The sequence below is a fragment of the Enhydra lutris genome, unplaced genomic scaffold (genome assembly GCF_002288905.1).
Source record: "Enhydra lutris kenyoni isolate GAN:26980312 unplaced genomic scaffold, ASM228890v2 scaffoldscaffold21, whole genome shotgun sequence".
Classification (NCBI taxonomy): domain Eukaryota; kingdom Metazoa; phylum Chordata; class Mammalia; order Carnivora; family Mustelidae; genus Enhydra; species Enhydra lutris.
The window spans coordinates 22992917-23016976 of NW_019154105.1; the positions used below are offsets into that span (position 1 = coordinate 22992917).

General features: G+C 47.0%; 1 protein-coding gene across 1 annotated transcript in view; it reads left to right on the plus strand.

The window, feature by feature from the left end:
* LOC111149243 (insulin like growth factor binding protein 7) overlaps positions 1–24060 on the plus strand; it is a 77351-nt gene that overhangs the window by 51030 nt on the left and 2261 nt on the right. Inside the window, exons 2-3 of the mRNA XM_022506200.1 lie at positions 15153–15262; positions 23657–23773. Of these exons, the coding sequence (XP_022361908.1) occupies positions 15153–15262; positions 23657–23773 (227 nt within the window). The remainder of the gene's footprint in view (positions 1–15152; positions 15263–23656; positions 23774–24060) is intronic.

Here is a 24060-nt window from a genome sequence, read left to right on the forward strand (position 1 = left end):
TAACTTAGTTTTCCTGCAAGTAACACCTCCTTTCTTTGCACACTAGTCCCTTTGCCTACAGTCTCCTCACCTGCCCCATCCACCACCTTGAACTTCTGCAAGCCCCTTTCTCTTCTATGAATTCAGTTCCTCATATTGTGGGACCAGTCACATTCCATCCATATCATTATTGCTTATCTATCTGTGTACTCGGCCACACTCTCTGTATTGGGAACCCGTATTAGGCCCGAGTCCAACCCAGCCATCCTTCTGTCCCTTGTGTCCACAATACCCAGTTCGAGGAGGGCCTGAATGAATTAATCCATGCCCTGTTTTTACCTGCTTTGTGCCAATGCAATGCCGAAATTCAGTTTAGTTAATATTCACTGTGGACCGTTCTTGCCTTTTGTGCCATTTTTCATAGGGATTTTCCTTTACAGAATCAATTCAACTGGGCAACAGTAGAAGTTAGTGTTCTAATTACAGGGATGGATATTAAAGTTAATGGTGATTAGATGACATTTTTTCTTTTGATATCACCTGATTATTAGGAATGAAATCTCTGGCCAGCCCACTTTTACATCTGGTGATCAGCGTATTCTAGTAAGATCTGTTCTTTAAACATCTTCTGAGTGTTATTAACATGACATTGGGAAAGCTATGTAGTGCTGAGCTACAGAATATTTGTGGAATTGTTATTCCTCAGTATTACTGTGTAGGTTAAGAGACTGCTTGCTCATTTAAAAAAGAAAAATTAGAACTGTCTGAATGGGATTAATCTCCGCTCCCAAGATCATGACCCTCACAGGCCAAGTTTGCATGGATGTGTGGGTGGAAATATGGAGAGAGGTTCGTGATTAGCCAACATACTTGTTCTTACTTACTTGAGTCTCCTTTGAGTTTTCTTCTCTTCAAATGTCTGACGGGTTCAAAACCATAATCTTGGGGTGCCTGGGTGGCTCAGTGGGTTAAAGCCTCTGCCTTTGGCTCCGGTCACGATACCAGGGTCCTGGGATCGAGCCCCGCATGGGGCTCTCTGCTCAGCAGGGAGCCTGCTTCTTCCTCTCTCTCTCTGCCTGCCTCTCTGCCTGCTTGTGATCTTTGTCTGTCAAATAAATAAATAAAATCTAAAAGGAAAAAAAAAAAAAAAACATAATCTTTCCCCTGGACTAGAAGAGCCTTGGGTTACTTTTCCGTCTCCTCCCCATTGTTCACAAGCAGAACAAGCATGAACCCCCTTTGTGAACAGGCCTTGTCTTTGAAGATTCCAGCTTCCTAAAGAGGTCACACGTTTTGCTGGAGGTTTTTCCCAAGAATGTATTCAAAAGACAAGGACTAAGGGAGCGCAAACTGCAGGTTTTACGTCAATTTCAGGAAGATTGAGGACATTTTCTTCCCCAGGTTTATAAAGAATGAGTTTTCTTACTTTTATGTGTGGTCGCTCTGAAGAGGTGCCAAATCTGAGGGCCCAGCTGCTCGATGAGGAAATTATTTTTCTTCACTCAAACAAAAGAGTAAGCTCTTGAAGCCCGGGCCGGACGATGGCTCTAGCAGGAATGCCTGTGGTGGAGGAAAAGGCTGGTTCCGTCGAGCAAGGCTTTCCCCGCCGTGTCACCTCACCTGTAGGATTCTTGGCATGCCGTTGTTCCCAGTCCTCACAAAGACACACTGTCCTCTCGTTTAAAACCTAATCTGCTCTTGAAACCATGAGAACTTACCGTTTTTTTCCTGCACTGTAAATAGAATTAACAACTTAAGGAAAAGAAAATAAGAAAAACCAACAAAACAAACAAACAACATATAGCACTGCTGCCTGCAAATAATCAACGTGCCAAAGCAGAGAGTCTGGTCCTAGAACTACTGGTAAGGGCAGCAAAGGGCATTCCCATGTCCCCACGTCCCTTCTAGTAATGACTCCCCTGTGCACTGGCAGAGCTTTGCTTTCCCTGCCTCCCCCATGTCACGGCTCACACCTACCCAGATGGGCTCCACCCGGTAAGAGCCAGCAGGATTTGCCTCCCTAATGAAATCTGTGAAATCCTTATTCAGAGTTCTCCAGTTCCTACCAGAAAGTTCCTCCTGAGCTGAGATCAGCCAGACATAACCCATTTCTCTGAATCTTCAGAGCAGTGTTGTTTGGCACTTGTGAGCCCCATCAAACAGTCTGGCTAATCCAAGTCCAGACGGTCCACTGCATGCACATCTAGCACCTTCCATGACGTGAATCTCCTCCCAGCACTCAGGAAGAACGGCTTGCGCTCGTGCCAGAACACAGAGCACGTTTAGAAAGCAAGTACCCGGTGGCGCCCGTAACAAGGGCCCAAGACACCCAGACGAGAATTAGCCCAGAAGGTAGGAGAGGTGTCCTGCTCTGGCTTGAGCCTCAGGGACAGCCCTGGAAAATGCAAAACATGGGAGAAGAAACTGGAAATTCTGTCAGGAAGCTGGGAGGCAATCTGAGAACACTCAGCAGAGCAGTTGCAGACAAAGGCTGAGTCTTGGGGCAAATAGCTGAGAGCTTTCAAGACTGCAGACACAGCGGAGGAGGACAGAAGATAACCAGAGGGCGGAGGAGGACAGAAGATAACCAGAGGGCACAGTGCAAGGCAGGAGCACTGACACAGAACAGGGGAGCTGTTGTGGGCGGCTGATTAACGTCCGGGGTTGTCTGCCAAGGAGGCAACTGTAACCATGAGCTCTAAGAACGAGGCTGGGGCCTGAAGGGGAAAACCTCACCAAGTAAAAATGCCAGGCGCCCGGTGCTCCGTTCCTCTGCAGCCCTCCCCTCACACCCCAGCCCCGAGGGGACTGTTTCCTCACACAGGGGGTCCTGGGACCCTGCTCCTGGCCCTCTTCGACCAAGACCAATGTGTCTTAACCGAGGCGAGCAAAGGGCAAGGGCCCTGCTCTCATGGGATTTTCAGTAGGACCCGCCGCTAAGGGTGCTGCCTGCCAGGAAGGGGGGCGGTTAGGAGGCAGCAGAGGGGTAGGGGCAGGGCTGAGAACCAGCTGCTTTATTTCAGGAAAATGACCCAGAAGGAGAACTGCTAGGAGCCAGGGCAGCTGGGAGCTTCTGACAAAGCTTCAGACACGGCGTGACTGTGGCTAGAGCAGGAGGAAGCCAGCCGGATCGTGTCGCTGCTCTCTGGTGTCCGTGCCCGTCACCAGAGCCGGCTCCCCGGAGTCTTCTCTCTCCTCCCCCAACATTTGCACCTCCCAGGGGCCCTCGGCCTCTCCCCGCAGACACTTGGAAGCGTTCTGTCTTCCAGCCTGGGCTCCTGGCCTCTTGGCTCCCCACCCGCCTTCTGTCTGTCTGTCTTCCTCATCATCTGCGTGTCCCCAGCTCGGAAGCAGTGGTGTGACCGAGTGCTTCTGCCTGGGGCGTCCACAAGCCCCAGTACCAGACCGACCCCACGGCCAGACCAGTGAGCCACTCTGGGCGTGCGGCCTGGGTGTGGGCACTGACTGCCCGGGGGTCCAGGTGGATCGGCAGCCTCCGGGGAAGGTGCCACCGCTGGAAGGCCAGGTCCCAGCGCCGGCGCTCACCCTGTGTCGGCCCCGTGTGTCTGGCTGCTGCTGGACGCCCCTATGAGATGACCTGTGCAGATGGAACATGTCTCCTCTTTCTGATTAACTCCTGCTCTGAAAGAATGACTCTCTACTGGCCTGTCCGCTCCCCCAGACTTCCAGAATGGCCGGACCACCTGAAGCGATTTTCTGGGACCCCTACAGGGTCAGCCTCTTCTGGACAGAGTGGAGCTAGCGGCAGAGTTCGAGAACATCTGTTTCTTTGGGGCGGACCAAAGGGTAGCCCTTGTTAAGGGTGCAGGACCTGTGGGCAAAGATGAAGCTTCGAGGGTGGGTCACCTCCAAGCTCCGGAAGCCTTTTTCTTACACCGTGGGTCAGGAAACATTTCCTGATGCCTGACCGTGCCGGGCGCTGTGTGGAGTGTGTGTGGAGGGGAGAAAGGGAGTGGGCAGGGACTCATCCTGGGGGAGCTCACGGTCTAGGTTTTTAGGAATCCCAGAATCAGGTGGCAGAAAAGAGCCCCGCAGTGGAAACTTGCCCACCCGTTTCTGTGCTCACGGAATAGAAATGAGCAACCAACATTTTGCATTTAAGGTGAGTCATAGTCCAGACAGGACAGGCCCATGAACTGTAGAGAAAAGGAATTTCCAAGACCATGTTAACAAGTTACGCCCACATAACTAGGGAGTTGCCCTTCAGAGTGGTACTGCATATAAAGTCAGTTCTTCCGTAGGCTCCAACCAAGTAAAACTCTAGCCCTCTGATTTAACTTGTATGGACGTCAGTCCGTCTGGTAGGTGATGGTAGGAGGTATTCCAACTTCTGTGCGAGCTCTGCCAAATCAATGACCTCACCCCCTGGCATTGTTGCTGACACAGCCTGGGTCCGCTCACCCACCACGTGGCTACCACAGTGGTCACCCCACCTTACACATCTGAACCCTCCGTTCAGGGTCCCTCCAAGGGTCACCCCATCCCGTGTGTTCCAGAATCACCTGTGGGTGGTGGTCACCCCCTGGGGTCACACCCTTGGTCAGTACCCAACTCCTTCTTGTGAGAGACCCAAGTTAGGGGAAAGAATAAGAAAACGTCAAAATAAGATTTGTTTGTAAGCAGCAGATAGTTAAGAAGGAATTTTCTGTTCATATTCCATGGTCAGACTTAGAGTAAAAATTTTGAGACACTGCAAGGTTCACAATCCTCATAGAATGACTTGTGAATACTAGGATATCTGTGACAGTAAAAAAAAGGGGGGGCTAATACAATTTAGAAAGATTTTCAATATGGAAGATTCGAGCCATAATGGGGTGTCTTGTTAAAACCCAGCAGTAAGTAGGAGTCAGGAAGTGTGATTCACAACGTCACCAGGGTTCCATGTGCCATCACCAGGGTTCTGTCACTGGACGGTCTGCTTTCAGAGCAGCTGGCTCACGGCTAAGCTATGCCTTAGCTGTCTCCTTCTCTGCCGTGGATGGGGTGGGGTGGTCACGTGGTCAGCAGCCCGCTGATTCTCGCAGACAAGCTGCCCATGGGGGGGCGGGGGGGGGAAGCGCCAAAGCTGCCTGCCTTCTGTAGGAAGGAACCTACTACCTTGCCTTCCCAGGGCCAAAATGTCAACTAGACGGTATTGACCTTGGTACTGCTGGTCCCCACAGACTGTAGCCTTTCTTCTCTTTCCAAAGGGTCTCACACCTCAGTGCCCAGATGGTACTTCAGCTTCAGCAGATTTAACCCCAGATCTGTCCTTTCCCCTTTCTCCCATGCGGCGCCTTCCCCAGACTGGCATCCCACTCCCGCTCGTGGGTAGGAGCCTTTTCTTAGCCCGGCCCACAGCTTTGGACTCAGTCCCCACTTCCCCCCATCCAGTCAGTTACTGGATGGATGGCATTTGTTCCTCCTGAGTACTCCCTCCAGGCTGCTGCTCTCCTGTCTGTTTCCATGGCTACAAACCTTGACTTTGCTCCCTAACCCCCACCCTGTCCTACTCCTCCTGCAAAGGCCTTCAAAACCATCTCCTGAAATGCTGCAGGAATCCTGCCTCTCCGACACTGAGGCATGTGACACTGTAAAGCCCATGGCCTCCACCTTCCATGGTGCCCCACACCGGATCTTTGCGGCTGCCCTGTTGCGCAGTGTGCTCTCCCAGAGCCAGACCGCTGTGCTCGCTCCTGCCGTTTCCCTGCCACCGCACCTCTGCTCAGGCTGGTCCCTCAAGGTGGGAGCTGCAACTTCAGGGTTTACTCAGTTGCCATTTCCTTTCCCCAGCCATTCCATGTCCAAGTGATGTTCTGTCTTCATTCTGAAAAGAGGATTTTTACTGGCTCCAGTCAGTAAGGAATCTGTGTTGAAACAGAAGCAAGAACTAGTACTTACTGTTTTTTTTTTTCTCTGCCCAGGTACCAGGCCCATTGCTGTATCTTTGATCTTTCCACTAATCTAAAGATTTCGATCTTTTACCCCATTTCAAGATGAACAATCTGAGAGGTTAAATAACTTGACAGTGTCACATTACTTGAAATGCTAGAACAGAATCCTTGATTCCAACATCCGTGCTCCAAACTCACTATATAGTCTGTTACCTCCCCAGCATTTTGTTCTTAATCTAAACTGTTCAGCATCCCCCATCTATCCCAGTAGATTATATTTGGAGGAGAGGAAGCAATTCTTACATACTTTTGCCCCCAGCAGTGTTTGACAGGGCCCCATCATGACAAACTACTGGGTCTTTGTTCACACTAAAGTGTAAATGACTAACAGTAACTACCATAAGCGGATGACTTTGCCTTAAACTAAAGCCCTGATATGAAACCTGGCCTATGCTGCTTAGGATTTGGTACTTTTTCCTCCTGCCCTTGCTGTCCTCCACGGACACCCGTGAGACTGTGTGCTGGATTCCCATAGCCAGGCTCGGCTGCTGTGTCACCCCACCTCTGGAAGTTCCCAGAATGACTTGCCTTGGCAGATGGCTCTGCTCTTTAATTAGCCATCGAGCTACTGCTTCCCCTTATTTAATATCAGGAAGTTTTTGCGTGTTTCATCCCCTTCCCCCTCTTGGCCATAGTGCCTTCCTACTATTCTTTTCCTAGTTTGTACTTTTGTTTAGTGTTTTTCCCTTCGATGTGTTATCAGAACTCAATCTGGGGATTTTTGCCAAGGTGTCTGAACTCTTCATCTCCATATGTGGTATCACCGTTCTTTCTCAAACCCTCCTTTTTTGGTATGAATGCACATACTGTGTGTGAAGTGTTCCAAGATTCAGCATCTTTCAAGAGTTTAGATAAGTATGGCTGGAGAATCCACTATAATGTAGAGAAGTCTTTATACTCAGGTGTCTTAGCCATGTGGATAAGTACTCAGAGCTATAATGCCCATCACATAACCCAACATGATGCAGAAACCCTTTTTCTCATGAGAGGATGATTGATGATCCTTCCCCCGCCCCACTCCCGGCAGACCTACCCTCCTTGGGGGGGGACTCCATGACTAATATACACAAATTAATTTGCATCCCCTGATCATAGATAGGTTAGTGAGTGGGCAGTAGCCAAGAAACATTGCTTATGGCAAGAGAAAGTCAAGTGGAGGATTAAAGAAAATGATGATAAATAACCTGCCAGCTGGTTAAGAAGTGGTTTTAGCATCACTTTGGTTAGGTGTCTCGGAAGCACGTATATGGGTGCGTTTTCAAGACAGTGGCTATCTACTCCGTTCCAAATGGCTAATCACGTTTGTGGCGAATTTACTGCTGCCCTTGACCCACTGCATATAATCTGGGCTGTCCCTCCTTCCAGTGAACATGAGGAACATCTGATTCCAGAGTTTCCGGCTCAGTTCTGACTCCAGGAGGGCACTGGCGTCTTTGGTTAGCCCTGCTGGGGCAAGCGTGGGAGAACAATGATTTGTTAAGCTGTATGGCACTAACTGTGAATGCAATAGGATTTCAGAGAAGAAGTGGGAATCTTAGCTATATAGAAATGCCAAAGGAGGGTGTTGCTTCAGCTGTAGAGCTTCAAATAAAGGATAGGGCATAGATAATAGATGAGAGGAAGGACATCCCAAGTGGGCCATGCATTATCATAAGTGAAACTTCAAAGTAGTAATGAGCCATGTAATGGTGGGTGAGCATGGGAGTGAGTTTGGGTAGAAGTTAGAAAAGCAGATTTGTAGCGAAAATGGAAGAGAAGATGAGGGAAATGGAAGCTATGAAGAAAAAAAAATACATGATTGAATGTAGTATCAATAAAATGGGACAAAAATAGACAATTGGGGAAAATTTGACTTTTGACTATTTTCCAGTGGAATATATTCAGCTTCAGAATGTGACCTCTCCTAATATCGTCTACGCAACTCTTTCAGATTAAAAAATTTGGCTCACTAGGTAACAGTTGAAACCTTTATAAGCTCTATTTTATTCATTCCTGGGAGAATGAACTTTGTCATGAGTCACGTACATTTGCTGGGAATGGCCAGCAATCCCTGTAAGGAGGGATGAACAATTACTCCAGACTTTACCGTGAAAGAGAGGGGAAGGCAAGGGGGTCAACCTTAGAGACAAAGAGCCTTTGCTCTTCTTTGCTCCCACTTTTATTGGTTCTTCAGGATAATAATAAGGTCCTTCAGGTCCTTATCACTATTTCTCAAGCTCCTGATGTGTGACAAGGGGTCCTACCAAAACTAGGAGGGTCTGTTTATGGGAAAGATATGATATGATAATCTGCTTGATCTACTAAACATAGACTAAGGGACAATGCAGACATGTCTTAGAGCACAGGGTGGCTGTTTGGGTTAAGAAAGCTTCAGGGAGGGGCATCTGGGTGGCTCAGTGGGTTAAGCCTCTGCCTTCGGCTCAGGTCATGATCTCGGGGTCCTGGGATCAAGCCCCGCTACGGGCTCTCTGCTGGGCAGGGAGCCTGCTTCTGCCTCTCTCTCTGCCTGCCTCTCTGCCTACTTGTAATCTCTCTCTCTGTGTCAAATAAGTAAAATCTTAAAAAAAAAAAAAAAAAAAGAAAGAAAGAAAGCTTCAGGGAAGGCAGGTCCCGGCGGCCTTCCTACAGCAGAGTGGTCACGCAGGCCTTGGCATTCCAAAGGCCAGTGCCCTTCTCGGAAACTTCTCTGGCCCCCAGCAGCCTGTATGTAAGCCAGCTGTTACGGCTGGTTTCATGTTCTACATTAACCCCAACACAGACTGCATTTACATAGGAGGTCACTGGGCTGAGTTGTGGGCCACCAGAGCTCCAGAGCCAGGCCCTGGAACTGCAGAACCTCACGGATGTCGAAGACTCCATAGGAGTGAGCTCTAGGACACACTCCGGATAAGTTTGTTCATTTCTAAGCCCAAAGAGAAGATTCTAAGGCTCGTCCTGGTTTCTTCTGTTAACAGTGGGTAAGTGGCTTGTCCGGGGTCTCTTGGCTTTCAGCAGTAGACATGGATCGAGAGCCAAGTGTCCTGTCTCCCAGAGGGCTTTGTTTTAATGATGACATGGTGAGGACCTCTCAGATCAAGTCGAGGAGTGTTTTATGCTCTATAAGAGACTAGGAATTGTTCCCACATTTAAATACATTATCATCATGCTTTTTATAGGATAACAAATTTTAACTATGTTCTACTACAAGTTCATGTAAATCAGCTTGAGCAAAATGTAGGTCAAATTAAAGATTCCACTTCAGGATCTTCTCCTATGTCATTTGTGTGTGGTTTTGTTTTGTTTGTTTGTTTGTTCATTTATGTTTTTTTAAAGATTTTATTCATTTATTTGACAGACAGAGATCACAAGTAGGCCGAGAGGCAGGCAGAGAGAGGAGGAAGCAGGCTCCATGCTGAGCAAAGAGCCCGATGCGGGGCTTGATCCCAGGACCCTGGGATCATGACCTGAGCCGAAGGCAGAGGCTTTAACCCACTGAGCCACCCAGGTGCCCCTCATTTGTGTGTTTTGTGAGAACTACTCTTCTTAGCCTCTTCAGAATCAAATTGAAATATTCCAGATTCAAATCCATCCATCCACAATTTTTCCTTTTCTACATTTTTCATGGTTTCTCAGGACATAGCTCTTTCTAGGTTATAATTGAATATTCCTAAAATAATCTGGTAATCTGTGGGTCATTTGTCTAGAACTTAATTCAAAGGAGCTGAGGAGGAGGGATGTACCTCTAGGCGGAAATTCCATGGAAGACTTTTAACCCCTCCGAGGTAATTTTAAGGTGACACTGACACATTAAATTGAATTTTAGTTTTCTTCCAAACTTAGGACTTCTTGCTACAACTTCATTTAGGATCTGGCTGTCTTCTGCTCCTCTGCCTCCTCCCTCCCTTCTTCTTCCTCCTTCCCCTTCAGAAAACCATTAAAGAGAAGAGGCCATGTAAGGTCACCAGGCAAGAGTTATTAAAAGGGTGGGGGCAGGCAAGAAAATGAACTTAAAAAGCTAAGATGAAGAGAGATTGGATAAGAATGGGGTTGTGAAAAGTAGGAAAGGAAAATGGAGTAGGCTTATTTGGGTCCAGTCATCTGAGAAAGATAAGTGTGTCTGAGGTGGGGAAGCATTGGGGTAGACGCCTCATGCTGGCCACCGGGCAGTGCCATGGGCAGCTTGGTTGCCCAGGGTGGGGAAGGGAAGGAGACAGGTGGTGGGCAAGTCAGATATTCTCTGTACAGGATGTTTGCTAGACAGATGTCTGAGCAGCCTGAAGTGCTTACTGGAACAAAGACAAGGATAAATAAATAACCAAACCTATCTGGTGTTTGTCCCCATACATTTAAATAGTCTGCAACTTGTTTCAGATGGGATCCAAACACGGAGTATGATCTAGACAATATCATTGGTACCCTTGGCCCGGCCTCAAGAACTGATTTTCAGCTTTTTGCCTGAAAACAAGCTCAAAGGGACCAAAACTTCCTTTACCCTTAAAAACAAACAAATTCTGGATCTGTTTAGGACTTCTTGGAAAAAAGGCAGAGTGGAAAGAGAAGCTATTTGGTCAGGAGTTGTTTCGCCGAGCTCTCTCCTGAGGGTAGGACAGAACCTTCGGGAACTGGACATGCAATTCAAGATGACCGTTGGCGGTGAAATTGCTTATCAGTGGAGTATATGGGATAATGGTGGTTTAGATTGGGGGGAGGGGAGTACAGTGTTGCTGGGTCTGCCACCATATTGCCCCCAAATATTTTCACTATCCCTTTGCTTCCGTACAAAACCTGTCCACTTGGTGTCCCTGTGGGTCCCATGAAGTCCCTCTCTTACTCTGTGTCACAGTGGATGCTCACTCATCTTTCTATACAACTGCTATCTTGTGCCTTCATCACAAGCTTGTCCGTTCCCTTTTCACACTCTGAGGAAATTTCGAGACCAGTGAGTGGCAAAGAACTAGGCAGAGTTTAGTAAGTAGGTGACCCAGTGGGTATCAGCACTGAGCAGCGTAAACAGGATGAGTCTGAAATCATGGATCCTTCCAACACAGGAAATCCGATCGAAGCCATCCTGCCTCCACTGGCTCTGGGAGGTTGGTTGGTGTCTTGAATATTAGTCTAATCATTCACTGATCTGACTCGGCTTTGCAAGAGACTACATAGCAAAACCTAAAGGGCATTCTGTAGGTCAGCACTTTCTAGTGTAGATACTGTTTACTCAAGTTTTCTTTATGTTCTTGAATCTGACATTTGTTCAAGGACATACGCAATAGCCAAGGGATTTTGTGAATGTTGTGCAGCAGACGGGTCCTCATAGCCCCTTTGCCCCTCTACCCCCATCAACTCAACGGATTCAGCGAGTAATGCACAATTATGGTATGGAATCTTGTAGAATTCTTGGGATGGGCTGGTAAGCAGAATTGATGAGAATTATGTCCTTAGAGTGTCTAAATATTGACTGAGCCCATTCACCTCAAGTTTAATATGTGTTCCAAGGGTTGAGACAGAGAAAGAGGAACCCACAGACTGATTTGTCCTGATCTTGAACCTCCTGGTGATGGCTCTCATTCAGAATACTTCTGGCTTCAGAAAGAGTTTTGAAAGAACTCTTGTGCTTCCTGAAATGTAATGCTTCTTGGAATAAGGAGAGGGTTGGAGAGGGGTGGATGTAATGGATCTGCTCTCTCTTCAGTGCTATGCTCTGAATACATTTCTAAATTATACCACAGTCATTATTGGTGCAAGGAAAGACACACAGAGCAACGGAACACAAGAAAGAATCCAGAAGTAGACTCACTCATATATGCTCGATGGTTTTACTGTCATGATTCAGCAAGAAAAGGGTGGCCTTTTCACCAGATGATGCCAAAGTGGTTGAAGTCCTTTGGGGGAGGTGAAGGGATGAACTTTGACCTCTACTTCCCAGGATACACAAAAATCATTTCAAGATGGGCCACAAACCTAAATGTGAAAGGTAAAACTATAGAGTTTATAGAAGAAAACAGGAGGTCTTTATGATCTCGGGCTAGGCAAAGGTTTCTTTTAACAGTCCTTTTTAAAGGACTAATCATAAAAGAAAAATATGTGATAAATTGGACCATGTGTGTGCCAGAATGTGCCCCCTGACTAAGACCGAGGGCTCCGCGACTGGTTCTGACGACGTTAGGGAGACAGATGCAAGTTAAAATAAGTGGTTTGTTATAAGGCTCAGGCATCAGGACCTCACAGGAAAAGAAAAGTCTTACATTCCTTGTGTGGTTTTAATACATGAGAGAGAGCTTTGTTCCCGAGCCCCTCCACAAGGGAACACTAGAATATTCTCTGAACAATCTCTTGAGGTCCCCTGAGCTTTGAGGTCATCCTAGAGAGTCTGTGTGTGGGAGGGAGGACAGAGCCACAGGGACGCCCACGGGGAGGTGAGGGAAAGTAGTTCAGATTCCAGCCAGATCTGGTTCTCCTATAGGCCCACCCTGGGGTCCTGGGACCCTGGGGAAAGCCAGGGATGCAGTCAGGCCTGGTCCAGACCTTTGCGGGGTCCTGTGTGGGTTCGGTTAGACTAGGAAGCACTGGAGACCGAGCCAGAAACACACACAAACGCAGCACGACCACACTCACCCCATCCACATTTGTGACTGAAAAGCCAAGACCCCTGGCCAAGATAGAGGCTTCCTCTTCAGACCTACAGTTTAGAGGAAAGGAAGCACGAAATCTATTTAGAGCTTTCAGAACCTTGATTGTTTTGTACATTCTTACAAAGGGGAAAAAAATAAAAATACCCCGAGGGATTAGAAAAAAAAAATCAGCATCTAATACTTCAGATGAGTGGGAAAAAATCTTAAATGCTGGAGTCATTTCCTTTCTATTTCAAAAAATTATTAGTGTGCTGGAAATAGCCTGTTGAAAAAGGGGAGATTTTGTGTCCTTTGAATCCTAATTGTGCCAGAAAAATTTTCCAGGCCTAAAGGGGAAGTTGTCCCTTTCCCAGGACACTGATGCAAGATGACCCCACAGTTAGACATTTTATTTGGCAGTGGAGAGCCACGATTCGGAGGGAATGATTAACTCATTCATTCAAGAACTGGCACTGAGCATTGAGGACAGGCCAGGTTTGGTTTGGGAGTAGGGTGCTGTGTAGCTACAGCGTGGGGGTGGGGACAGGGAGGCCCATTACAGAAGGTCAGGCTCCCAGCCCTGCCCCCACCTCTTCTGTGGACTGTCCCTCATGCCCCTGAAGGCCCCTGTGCTTGAAACTGGGCGTTCAGAATGAGCAGAAGTGAAATACTAAACACAAGCCACCAAGAAGATGGTGTGTGCGCCTCCCTATAGCAGATGCTGGGGAGCTCCTCTCCCAAACCCCCCAGGAGCACTGAGCAAGCACCGTTCTCTGTGTCTGTTGGCTTCAAAAATGCTGCATTTCAGGAGTGCCTGAGTGGCTCTGTCACTAAGCATCTGCCTTCGGCTCAGGTCATGATCCCAGGGTCCTGGGATGGAGCGCCACATCGGGCTCCCTGCTCTGCCTGCCGCTCTGCCTACTTGTGACCCCTTTCTCTTTCTCTCTCTTCCCTCTGTGTCAAATAGATAAATGCAATCTTTAAAAAAATAAAATTTTTTCAAAGTGCTACATTTCAGAGCTGGGTTACTTGCTTGAGCTCCAGGTAACCTGTGAAGGATTGAATGGGTTTCCCGTGCCATCGTATTTAGCCATTGGCTGGCTGCTGAGAGCAGGTTTACAGCACTTCCTCCATAAAGGGCTCCACTGTAAATGCTGTAAATGTTTTAGGCCATTCGGCTTCGGTCACAGTGGCCAGACTCGAGGCATGACTGTGTTCCAATAAAACTTAATTTATGGACACTGAAACGTGACTCTCCCATAATTTTCACATCATGAAATATCCATTCCCCCCTCCCCAACCATTTAAAAACACAAAGACCTCTTAGGCACCAGGCAAAAACGAGTGGCAGGCCCGATTTGGCCCATGGGCCATAGTTTTGGCCGACCCAAGGACCTCTTTAGTAACAAAAAAGATGTGTCCCATTGATGATGACTTTTCTTTTCCTATGAGGTCCCGGTGCCTGAGCCTTACAACAAACCACTTATTTTAACTCACGTCTGTCTCCCTATCGTCGTCAGAACCAGTCGCGGAGCCCTCGGTCTTAGTCCGGGGGCACATTCTGGAGAGCACCTGTGTAAGGACCTTCTTACCAGACAGGATAGATCAGACCAAGAAGGCCTGGAGAGGTGTTCCAGAATTGGGAGGATGGGCAGGTACCACTCTGGGCTCTCGCTGGGTGGTCTCATGCCCGCCAAAGCTTTGTGGGCAGTGTCTTGACACGTTCCCCCACTTGCCGGAGCTCCCTGCCAGGGACCTAGACACTTAGAGCCCAGGAAAGAGCTGTGTCCTTGGGCACCCTGGTCACGCCCAGTGCACCTGTCACTGTTGCTGTTTTACCCAGTGCCTCCCCCAGCTGAGAAGAAAGCCCTTTCCCCTTCCTCCGGGAGACCTAGGCCACTTCTCAAAGGTCTCTCTCTCCTTGCTGTCTCCCAGGTCACACAGCCAAGTCATCATTACTTCCTGATCACCTTGACTTGTCGATCTTCAATCCTAAGCCTTCTTAAAACAGGGACTGCCATCTTTTCTAAGTGCACAGCACATTTTCAAGTATCTTTAGATTTTTTTCTTTCACTACCTAAGTCAGTTATTCCCTCCCTGCCAAAAGTAGAAATTCTGGTAAATGGGCACCTGGGTGGTTCAGTCAGTTAAGTGACCAACTCTTGATCTCAGCTCAGGTCTTGATCTCAGGGTCATGAGTTCAAACCCTGTAAGGGACTCCACACTGGGTGTGGAGCCTACTTTAAAAGAAATTCTGGTAAGCAAAAAGGAAAAACAAACATTTTGGAACTAAATCTCATTATATTAATTGGAATAGCCCAGATAATGCAAAACAGCTGGTAAATTTAAACCATTAAATGTGATTTAAGGGAGCAGAAAATTTTGTGAACAACACATTTTTCTTCCTACTGCTTTTTGTTTGTTTATTTGTTTAGATGTATGCATTTCCAAAGCAGAGCTTAAAAGTCACGCTGGTGACAGGGGGATGCCAGTGTGGCCTTCGCAGTTTGCTTTAGATCGTGCACAGAAGGGACAGCCTCCTAAACAGAATCAAGTATTGACTTCCTAGTACGCTGACTGATGTTACAGACTGTTTAAAAAGACGTGTTTGGCTTTGTGTTCTCTCCTGTAGGGCCTTCCATCGTGACACCCCCCAAGGACATCCGGAATGTCACTGGTGCCCAGGTGTACTTGAGCTGTGAGGTCATTGGAATCCCAACCCCAGTGCTCATCTGGAACAAGGTCAGTGGCACATCCTCTAGGAAGGTCTCCTAGGCTGATGATCTCTCTCAGGCACAGGGACAGCCACGATCTAAAACACTCTGGCCTCTTCTATTCCCTGCTGCTTCTCAAAGGTGAGACCTGTGGCCATCTTCCAGACACTGCCCCTGAGCCTGACCTCCAGAACGGTCTCCACTCTGCTTTCCGTGTCGCTGCCTGAGCGTGGAGGTGTAGGAACTCGGAAACTGTAATGCGAACGCCTGAACCCACCCAGAGAGTGTGTGCACGTGTGAGTGTGTGCAGGAGTGTGTGCCCATCGGAGATGGTACAGCATGGTGGTTAACGATGTGAGTTCCTTAACCAGGTTGCTAGAGTTCTAAGCCCGGGGTTTCTGACCCTGAGCACTACGAACGTTTGGAACTGGATAATGCTTTGTTGTGGGCGCTGCCCTGTGCCTTGCAAGAGCTTCAGCAGCGGCCCTGGTCCCTGGCCTCTCGCGGCTGGCTCTACGCCAATGCACCACCCCAACTCGTGTCAAAAATGTGTCAAGGCACTGCCAGGTGTCTCCAAGGGGGAAAATCGCCTAGAATGAGAACGAATGCTCCCAACCTCAATGTCTTTCTCTGTATGATGAAGGCAGCATGTAATTTTTGTAAAGATTGCATAAAGCGATGTAGGTAAAATCCCTTGGCCTGTTCTCAGACCCACAGTTAACATTCCATTGATGTTAGCTGCTTTTCCCGGAAATACTTGCCTTCAAATGGCATTGTCTTGTGTTAACTGTCTTCACGTTTGAAGGGTAACCTATCCCCAGCGTGTCTGTAGAAGGGAAAAGAAAACACTTATTTGCCAGATCGAATAATATGTCACCGTTATACTGTGCATTATTTTCCATGATCTCCCTCTTCGCGCATTTTGACTCAGTTAAGCCTCACAGCAATGTGAGGGAGTAAATGTCATCAAACTGGTGCTTTCTAAAAGGAAATAGAGTTTAAGTGAGAAGGCATCACCAGATACCCCTTTTTAGCTGGTTCTCCGCTCCAGCAAGCTCTCAGGTGCTCTCTCTTGATTATTTCCTTTGCTGGTATCTGACCAGAGGATCAGCTTCTGGAATTCCACAGGGTATCTTGGCTCCCATGGTCAGAATCTTTATGTTGTAAGTTGTAGAAACTCCCTTCAGGCTGCCTTGAACAAGAGAAAGGGAGGGTGAGAAGTGATTCCAGCCTCCAGCGCTCCCACATCCAGGAACCCAGTATGGTCAGGACTCTGTTCTTGACTCTCAACTCTCCATGTGTTGTTGGTCTCATTTTTGTCCTTCTACCTCCAGACGCTGCTTCCACACTGTAGGCGGCGTTGTCATTGGCCGCCCCAGGCTCCCATTATTACCGCCCCGTTGAAGACTCCAGGGGAAAGAAAGGGCTTCCCCTCTCCCTGCTGCCCTGTGAATCCCAGAGGACTGGGACTCAGGTGGGATCACCTGTTGCACTCTGGCTCCCCCTGTGGCCAGAGGGTGCATCACCGTGTGCGGCCTGCTGGTGGCAGTGAAATCAGGGTGATTCCAGAAAATGCCTGGCTGTGGGGATGGGCAGAGACACCACCAGCTATATTACAGCTGACATTTACAGCCGTAATTCCTGTTAATGAGGACAGGGAAGGGGCGCCTGGGTGGCCCAGTCAGTTAAGCTTCTGCCTACAGCTCAATCATGATCCCTGGGTCCTGGGATCGAGCCCCTCATGGGGCTCCCTGCTCAGTGGGGAGCCTGCTTCTCCCTCTGCCACTTCCCCTGCCTGTGCTCTCTCACTCTCTCTGTCAGATAAATAAATGAAATCTTTAAAAAAAAAAAAAGAAAAAGGGGACGCCTGGGTGGCTCAGTTGGTTGGACGGCTGCCTTCAGCTCAGGTCATGATCCTGGAGTCCCAGGATCGAGTCCCACATCGAGCTCCCAGCTCCATGGGGAGTCTGCTTCTCTCTCTGACCTTCTCCTCGCTCATGCTCTCTCTCACTGTCTCTCTCTCAAATAAATAAATAAAATCTTTAAAAAAAATTTTTTTAAATTAAAATAAAATTTAAAAATTTGAAAAAGGAGAAAAAAGGACAGTAAAATTTCACCTCAATTTGTTTTTGAAAGGGGAGCGAAGAGCAGCCATCCTGGCCCAGATGTGCGCCTTCTGGCATAGGCTGCTGCCGCTCCCCAATGCTTATGTGGAGGCTCGCAGTTTGTTCAGAGGGTAGAGACGCGGAGGAACAACTTTTCCAGAGAATTCCACAGAAAGCCCTGTTGCAGTTCTCTAGGGAGGATGCGGTGGGGGGCCAGGGTGACCCCAAGTGTGTGGAGCATGTGACCTTATTGGCCAATCTTGGCAGAGAGTAATTTCCTCCATCCTGGCTCTGCCGCACCCCAGCTAACCTACATACATCCCAGGACAGTAAATCCGCCTCGGGAATCTTTCCCTTGGAAGCTTCCCAGAGGATCTGTGGCCGGAGGGAGGGGCAGGGGGAGGACTTGCCAGAACCTAGCAAAACCTCGCTGCCCGGCTCTGCTGAATTTAGTCTGCCTTTGTAGTAATTTGCCGCACACGTAACCTAAAGTGGTGGATTTTTTTTAGGCAGACTGTGACCCACCCTCATGTCCTCAATTCAGTGTAGAGATCGCAACCAGCACTCTCTTTACAAAGTAGAACAGAAACTATCCTGAGGCATGGATCACATTTAGTAAGGGTATCGTTTCCCACAACTCTTCTTTCCCATATACCAGATCCCAGTGCAAAACGCATTTCTTGCTGTGGGCCATGTCCACAATTGAATAGGCCGTTTGTTTCTCACCACTCTCCCTGGAACCAAACTGTTGAGAATTCAAAGAAAAAAAACGTCACATTCAGATTCAGTTGAAGCACAGCATTGCTTTTTATTATGAATGGGTATTAGAATCTCAATTGTTAAGCCAGAGTTCAAAGAAGGTCGCAGGTCTTTCTTACTCAAGGATTCTTAGCCACGGCAGAGCGAGCTTACAGAGCGATCCTTGTCTCGGAGACACTGAAGGCTGCAGTAGCGCCCCCTCGTGGCCGCCACAGCTGGTGCGTGATCTGCACTTGACCTGTAGTTACTAAGTGATGTTAAGTCCCATACTTTCCCTGCAAGCCTCTAGCCTTAAAGGAAAGCAGCAATATTTTCAGATGGGGAAATGAACTGAAATTGCCGTATTTTAGGCTGAAATAGCCCTAATTCAGGCGAGTCAGAAATGCTCACGGAGAAGATAAAACACCTAGAATACCTTCCAAACACTTGGAGTTTCTGAGACTGAGACTCTCTCTTCAGTTCTTTACCTGCCTGAACATTTCTGCAGATTTGAGTTTTCATGACCTCTAAGAATTTTTTTTAAATTAAAAACAGTAAGTGATAATGGTAATATTAGGAGAAACTCTCCAAAGATATAAAAAGAGTTCAGAATCTCCCACCTTCTTCCACTCCCTGAGATTACTAGCGAGGACTGTCCTGGTTTTCATCTTTCTGAACCCTTACTTGTGCCCGTAAACCAGCACATATCCCCAGTGTGTGGGGTGAGGTAGGAATAGACTGAGAACATTACTGTGAAATTTGCTTTTCTCGATAAATACTTCAGAGCAGCCCTCCAGGTCTGCTTCTCAGTAACTACATGATAGTCCGAGTATGGATTTACCATAATTATTGAGCCATTCCTGTATTGTTTGTTTTTTCCAGGTTTTGACCACCTTAAATAACATGCAAGTATATGTGTATCCTATATCCAAGTGCTCTTATTCCCCGCCCTCCCCGTAGAGGATAGTTTCCCCCAGAAGATACATGACTAGGTAGAAGATTTGTTTCATGCTAGTTTTAATAGACATTCTCAGATTCCGTTCTAAACAGATTGTAGCCGTTCACACTCTCCCCAGTAGTGTGTGGGAACCATTTTCCCGTATCCTCACCAGCACTGAATATTGCCCAACTTTTTAATTTTTGTTAATGATAGGTAAAAATATCCTTTACTACTTTAATTTCCTTGACTACACTGAGAATATTTTTTTTCACATTGTAGTATTTCCATTTCTTTGTGGTTTGGTAATCTTTTTAAAATTTTAATTGTTTTAAGGATTTCACTTATTTGAGAGACTGAGTGAGAGCAGCGGGGTGGGCAGGAGGGTGCAGAGGGAGAAGGAGCAGACTCTCCACCAAGCAGGGAGCCCAAAATGGGCTCCATCCCAGGACCCTGAGGTCATGACCTGAGCCTGAGCCAAAGGCAGAGGCTTAACCTATTGAATCACCCAGGTGCCTCTAATTTTTAAATTTTATTTTAGTTCCAGTAGAGTTAACATACAGTGTAATTAGTTTCAGGTGTGCAGTATGATTCATCAATCCCACACAGCACACGGTGTTCATCACACGTACATTCCTTAATCCCTATCACCTGGTCACCTGGTCTACCCACTCCCCCAGCCCAGCCTCCCCACCGGTAACCATCAGTTTGTTCTTTGTAGTTAAGGGGCTGTAAGGGCGCCTTGGTGGTGCGGTCAGTTAAGCATCTGACACTTGATAGCAGCTTAGGCCTTGATGTCAGCGTTGTGAGTTCAAGCCCTGTGTTGGGCTCCATGCTGGGCGTGGGACCTACTTTAAAAAATTCATCTGTTTCAGTTTGTCTTTTTTCCCCTTTGTTCCTTTGGTTTCTTAAATTCCACGTACAAGTGAAATCATGTGGTATTTGTCTTTCTCTGACTTATTTTGCTTAACGTAATACCCTCTAGCTCCATCCATCTTGCAGATGGCAAGATTTCATTCTTTTTATGGCTGAATAATATTTCATTTGTGCGCGTGTGCGTATATACACACACCACATGTTTATCCATCTTTCAACACTTGGGCTGCCTCTGTAATTTGGCTGTTAAAGATAATGCTGCTGGGGCGCCTGGGTGGCTCAGTTGGTTAAGCAGCTGCCTTCGGCTCAGGTCATGATCCCAGCGTCCTGGGATCGAGTCCCACATCCGGCTCCTTGCTTGGCGGGGAGCCTGCCTCTCCCTCTGCCTCTGCCTCTGCCTGCCATTCTGTCTGCCTGTGCTCGCTCTCTCTCCCACTCTCTCTGACCAAAAAAAAAAATGCTGCTATAAAGATGGGGGCATGCATCCCCTTAAACTAGTGTTTCTGTATTTGGGGGGTAAATATCCTGTAGTGCAATAACTGAACCGTAGGGTTGTTCTATTTTTCACTTTTTGAGGAGCCTCCACTGGCTGCGCTGCCCACAGTGCATGAGGGACCCATTTCCTCCACATCCTCCCCAGCGCTGGTTTCTTACGGGTTTGACTTCAGCCATTCTGACATGTCAGCTGTCATCTCGCTGTGGTTCTGATTTGTATTTCCCTGATGATGAGTGATGCTGAGCACCCTTCGTGTGTCTCTTGGCCGTCCATATGTCTGTTTTACAGAAACATTTGTTCACGTCTTTTGCTCATTTTTAATTGGATTACTTTTTTGGGTGTTGAGCTGTAGAAGTTCTTGATGTATTTTGAAGAGAATAGTTTCCATTCATGTGTTATAGGAATTGCCTCTCCAGATATCATTTACCTATCTTTCTCTTGGATTGTCTCTAATTATTAGTCTGTGGCTTTTTGTATATGAGAGATCTTGACCCTCTCCCGCGTATTACAAATATTTTTTTCTTTGACAATCATTTTGTCTTTAATGGGTTACAGTGGCTGGGCATCTGAAAGTTTCAACAGATATGTATTTATTTAATCATAAACCTCTTCTGAAACTTCACCAGAAAGGCCCAGCAAATATGTCCAACACTGCATAAATGTCCTTTAATGGTTTCCTGAAACTCAGTGAACACCTTGAAATGCATTAACCTGTAAGAGTCAGACTGTTTAATCCTGCTTCTGTAACCACTGGCACTTTTCATTATTAATTGCTTATCTGCAGTAGCAGGCTTCAGGAAGACACTGTTGTAGCTAAAATACAAGCAGAGAGAGCTGAAATGACTTCCTGGGGCTCCCTCTGATTTTCTCCCTCGTTGACCCTTCACAGCAAGCAGTGACTGCTAGCCAGTTTTTTCTGCCTAGATTTCTAAGGTTCAAACTCAGGAGCACTTCCAGCCCATTGCACATCTGTCAGATTGTCTTAGAAGCCACTTTTCTCAGCCTGCATCCTTTTTTTTTTTTTTCCCTCAAACCGTAAAGCACAAACTCCCCCTCCGAAAAGGGAGCAAGGGAATGTGCCATATAAAAATTTTACCATGTAGCAATTCTTGACATTTCTGCATGTTTTCTACGTGGTGTGTAGCTTTTTACAATATATTAAAATAGGAGCTCTGTTAAATGTAAGTATTCACTTTCCAAACAAATGCTTGACGAGTACAGTTTCTCCGTACACAGTGGATCAGGCTAACGGGCACAGAATGCCCCTTACCAAGAGCGACACAGTCGGGGGACCAGCAGCTCCGTTGCTGAGGTGCCGTATTTCACGCAGGAGTGTTTTTCTGCTCTGGTCACACTCAAAGCTCTTAGAGAATTCTGAAATGCACTGAAGACCAGAGATACGTTACTTTGGCCATTGATCAATCCTTACACCATTGTTAAAACCATTTTCAACTATTTTCAAAATCTGCACTAGCATGAACTGGTTTTGCCAGCTACTGGGGAGACAGAAGGAAAAAAATGCCTCCCAAATTTATCTGTTTTGTCTTGATAGCACTCCTGTGTGAAAAATATTAAGATACTTGGTTTTCTCTAATAATTGCAATAGGGAAAAATTCCAGGGGAAAAGAGCAAGGAAGCAAAATCCAGGCATCCCAAATCAGTAATAATGCAAGGATTTTTTTTTTTTTAAAGATTGTATTTATTTATTTGACAGACAGAGATCACAAGTAGGCAGAGAAGCAGGCAGAGAGAGAGGAGGAAGCAGGCTCCCTGCTGAGCAGAGAGCCCGATGCGGGGCTTGATCCCAGGACCCTGGGATCATGACCTGAGCCGAAGGCAGAGGCTTTAACCCACTGAGCCACCCAGGTGCCCCAATGCAAGGATTTTTTAATTTAATAATGCAAGGAGTAAGAGTCGGCCTAGGTGGCTCAGTGGGTTAAGCCTCTGCCTTCGGCTCGGGTCATGGTCCCAGGGTCCTGGCATCGAGCCCTACATTGGGCTCTCTGCTCAGCAGGGAGCCTGCTTCCCCCTCCCTCTCTGCCTGCCTCTCTGCCTACTTGTGATCTCTGTCAAATAAATAAAATTTTTGAAAAAAAGAAAAAAAAAGTGTTGGCCTAGGTCACCTCATGGTTTTCAGAGCCCCAGCCCTGGTGTCACGCCGCAGGGAAAACAGAGTAGGTTTGAAGTTGAGACAAGAAGCTTAAGAGCCTGCGGTAGGAGTAGGATCAGGAAGGGAGAAGCAACATACATGGAGAGCGTCCGCACTGGCAGCTGGGCTCCTGGGACTCAGAATTTGCTTAGTTAAGAAAATGAGAACTACCTGTGAGATTGCAAATCCTTTTTTCTAATTACACGTAGCATCAGTAAACATCAACCTAGCTCTTAAAGGTGGCCCGGGATGGAATGAACACTGCTTTGTGTATCCCTTTGGTCCTTTTTAAACCCATCCTCATTACAAGCCTTAAAATATTTATTTGTACTCTGTGACTCAGCAGTTCCACTTCTAGAAATTTATGCTAAATGTGTATGTACAAAAAGGCTGCAAGTAAATTTTATTTTTCCATGTATTTTTCTGTATTTTCCAGAGTTTATTTTATGAACACAGTTCACAGGAGGAAAATTAGGAAAGTGTTCACGATTATCCTGAAACCAAGGAGACTGAATGTCTTCTTAACCCATCCCTATTCTCATCATGATGCACAGGGGTGGGCAGCAAGCAGCTTTTGTCGTAAGAGAACGGTGACAGCATGTACTTGACAGGCATTTTTGCTCTCAGGTCTTTCGTAAGTCATTAGAATGAACGCTTAGCCCTCAGAACAAAAGGAACAGTATTGGTTTTGGACTCAACCTCCTGTTTTCTGTTATAGAGGTGGTTGCAGGACTTGGGCTTCCCACATGAGGTCCCAAGAATCAAACCTAACACTTGGTGACAGTTTGTCAAACACCTTGTGGCAAGCAAGAAAAAGCTCAGCAAAGAGAAGCAGTATTTACAAGGGCACGAGTGAATAATAGTGGCAGCAAAGTGTGACGGTGTGTATTCCCCAAGCATGCGGAAATATACATTAGTTTAAAATACATAGATTTCAGAGGGAAACTGACAGGAAGAAATAAAAGATCTATATTTAAGTATTCAGGAAGGAGTAATATGGAAATTGCTGGGTTCAATCCAGTTGGAAAGTCTGACATATGCCCTGTACCGTTCCAAGAATGTGGCTACTTCCAAGTTGATAATTCAGTGCAGAAAACTCAAGACTGTTTCCTTTTTTGTAGGTAAAAAGGGGTAACCACGGAGTTCAAAGGACAGAACTCTTGCCTGGTGACCGGGATAACCTGGCCATTCAGACTCGGGGTGGCCCAGAAAAGCATGAAGTCACTGGCTGGGTGCTGGTGAGTACTGAGAATTGGCAAGGATTTCATTCTTAGGATTAGACACAGCAAACCTAGCAAAGGTGCCAGACGTCCTGCCAGGCTGAAAGGATGTGCCTTGCCAGCCACACTTCTTTGGGACAGGCCTCGCAGAAAACTTGCTGCTCTTTTCGGGGTTAACAAAGAGCTAAGATTGGTTGAATGTTTTAGAACCAACAAAAACATGGGAACTAATTTTTTAAGAATTCAAAGCAGGTGACGGGGGAGAGAGAGGATGGTGGGGTTATGGACATTGGGGAGGGTATGTG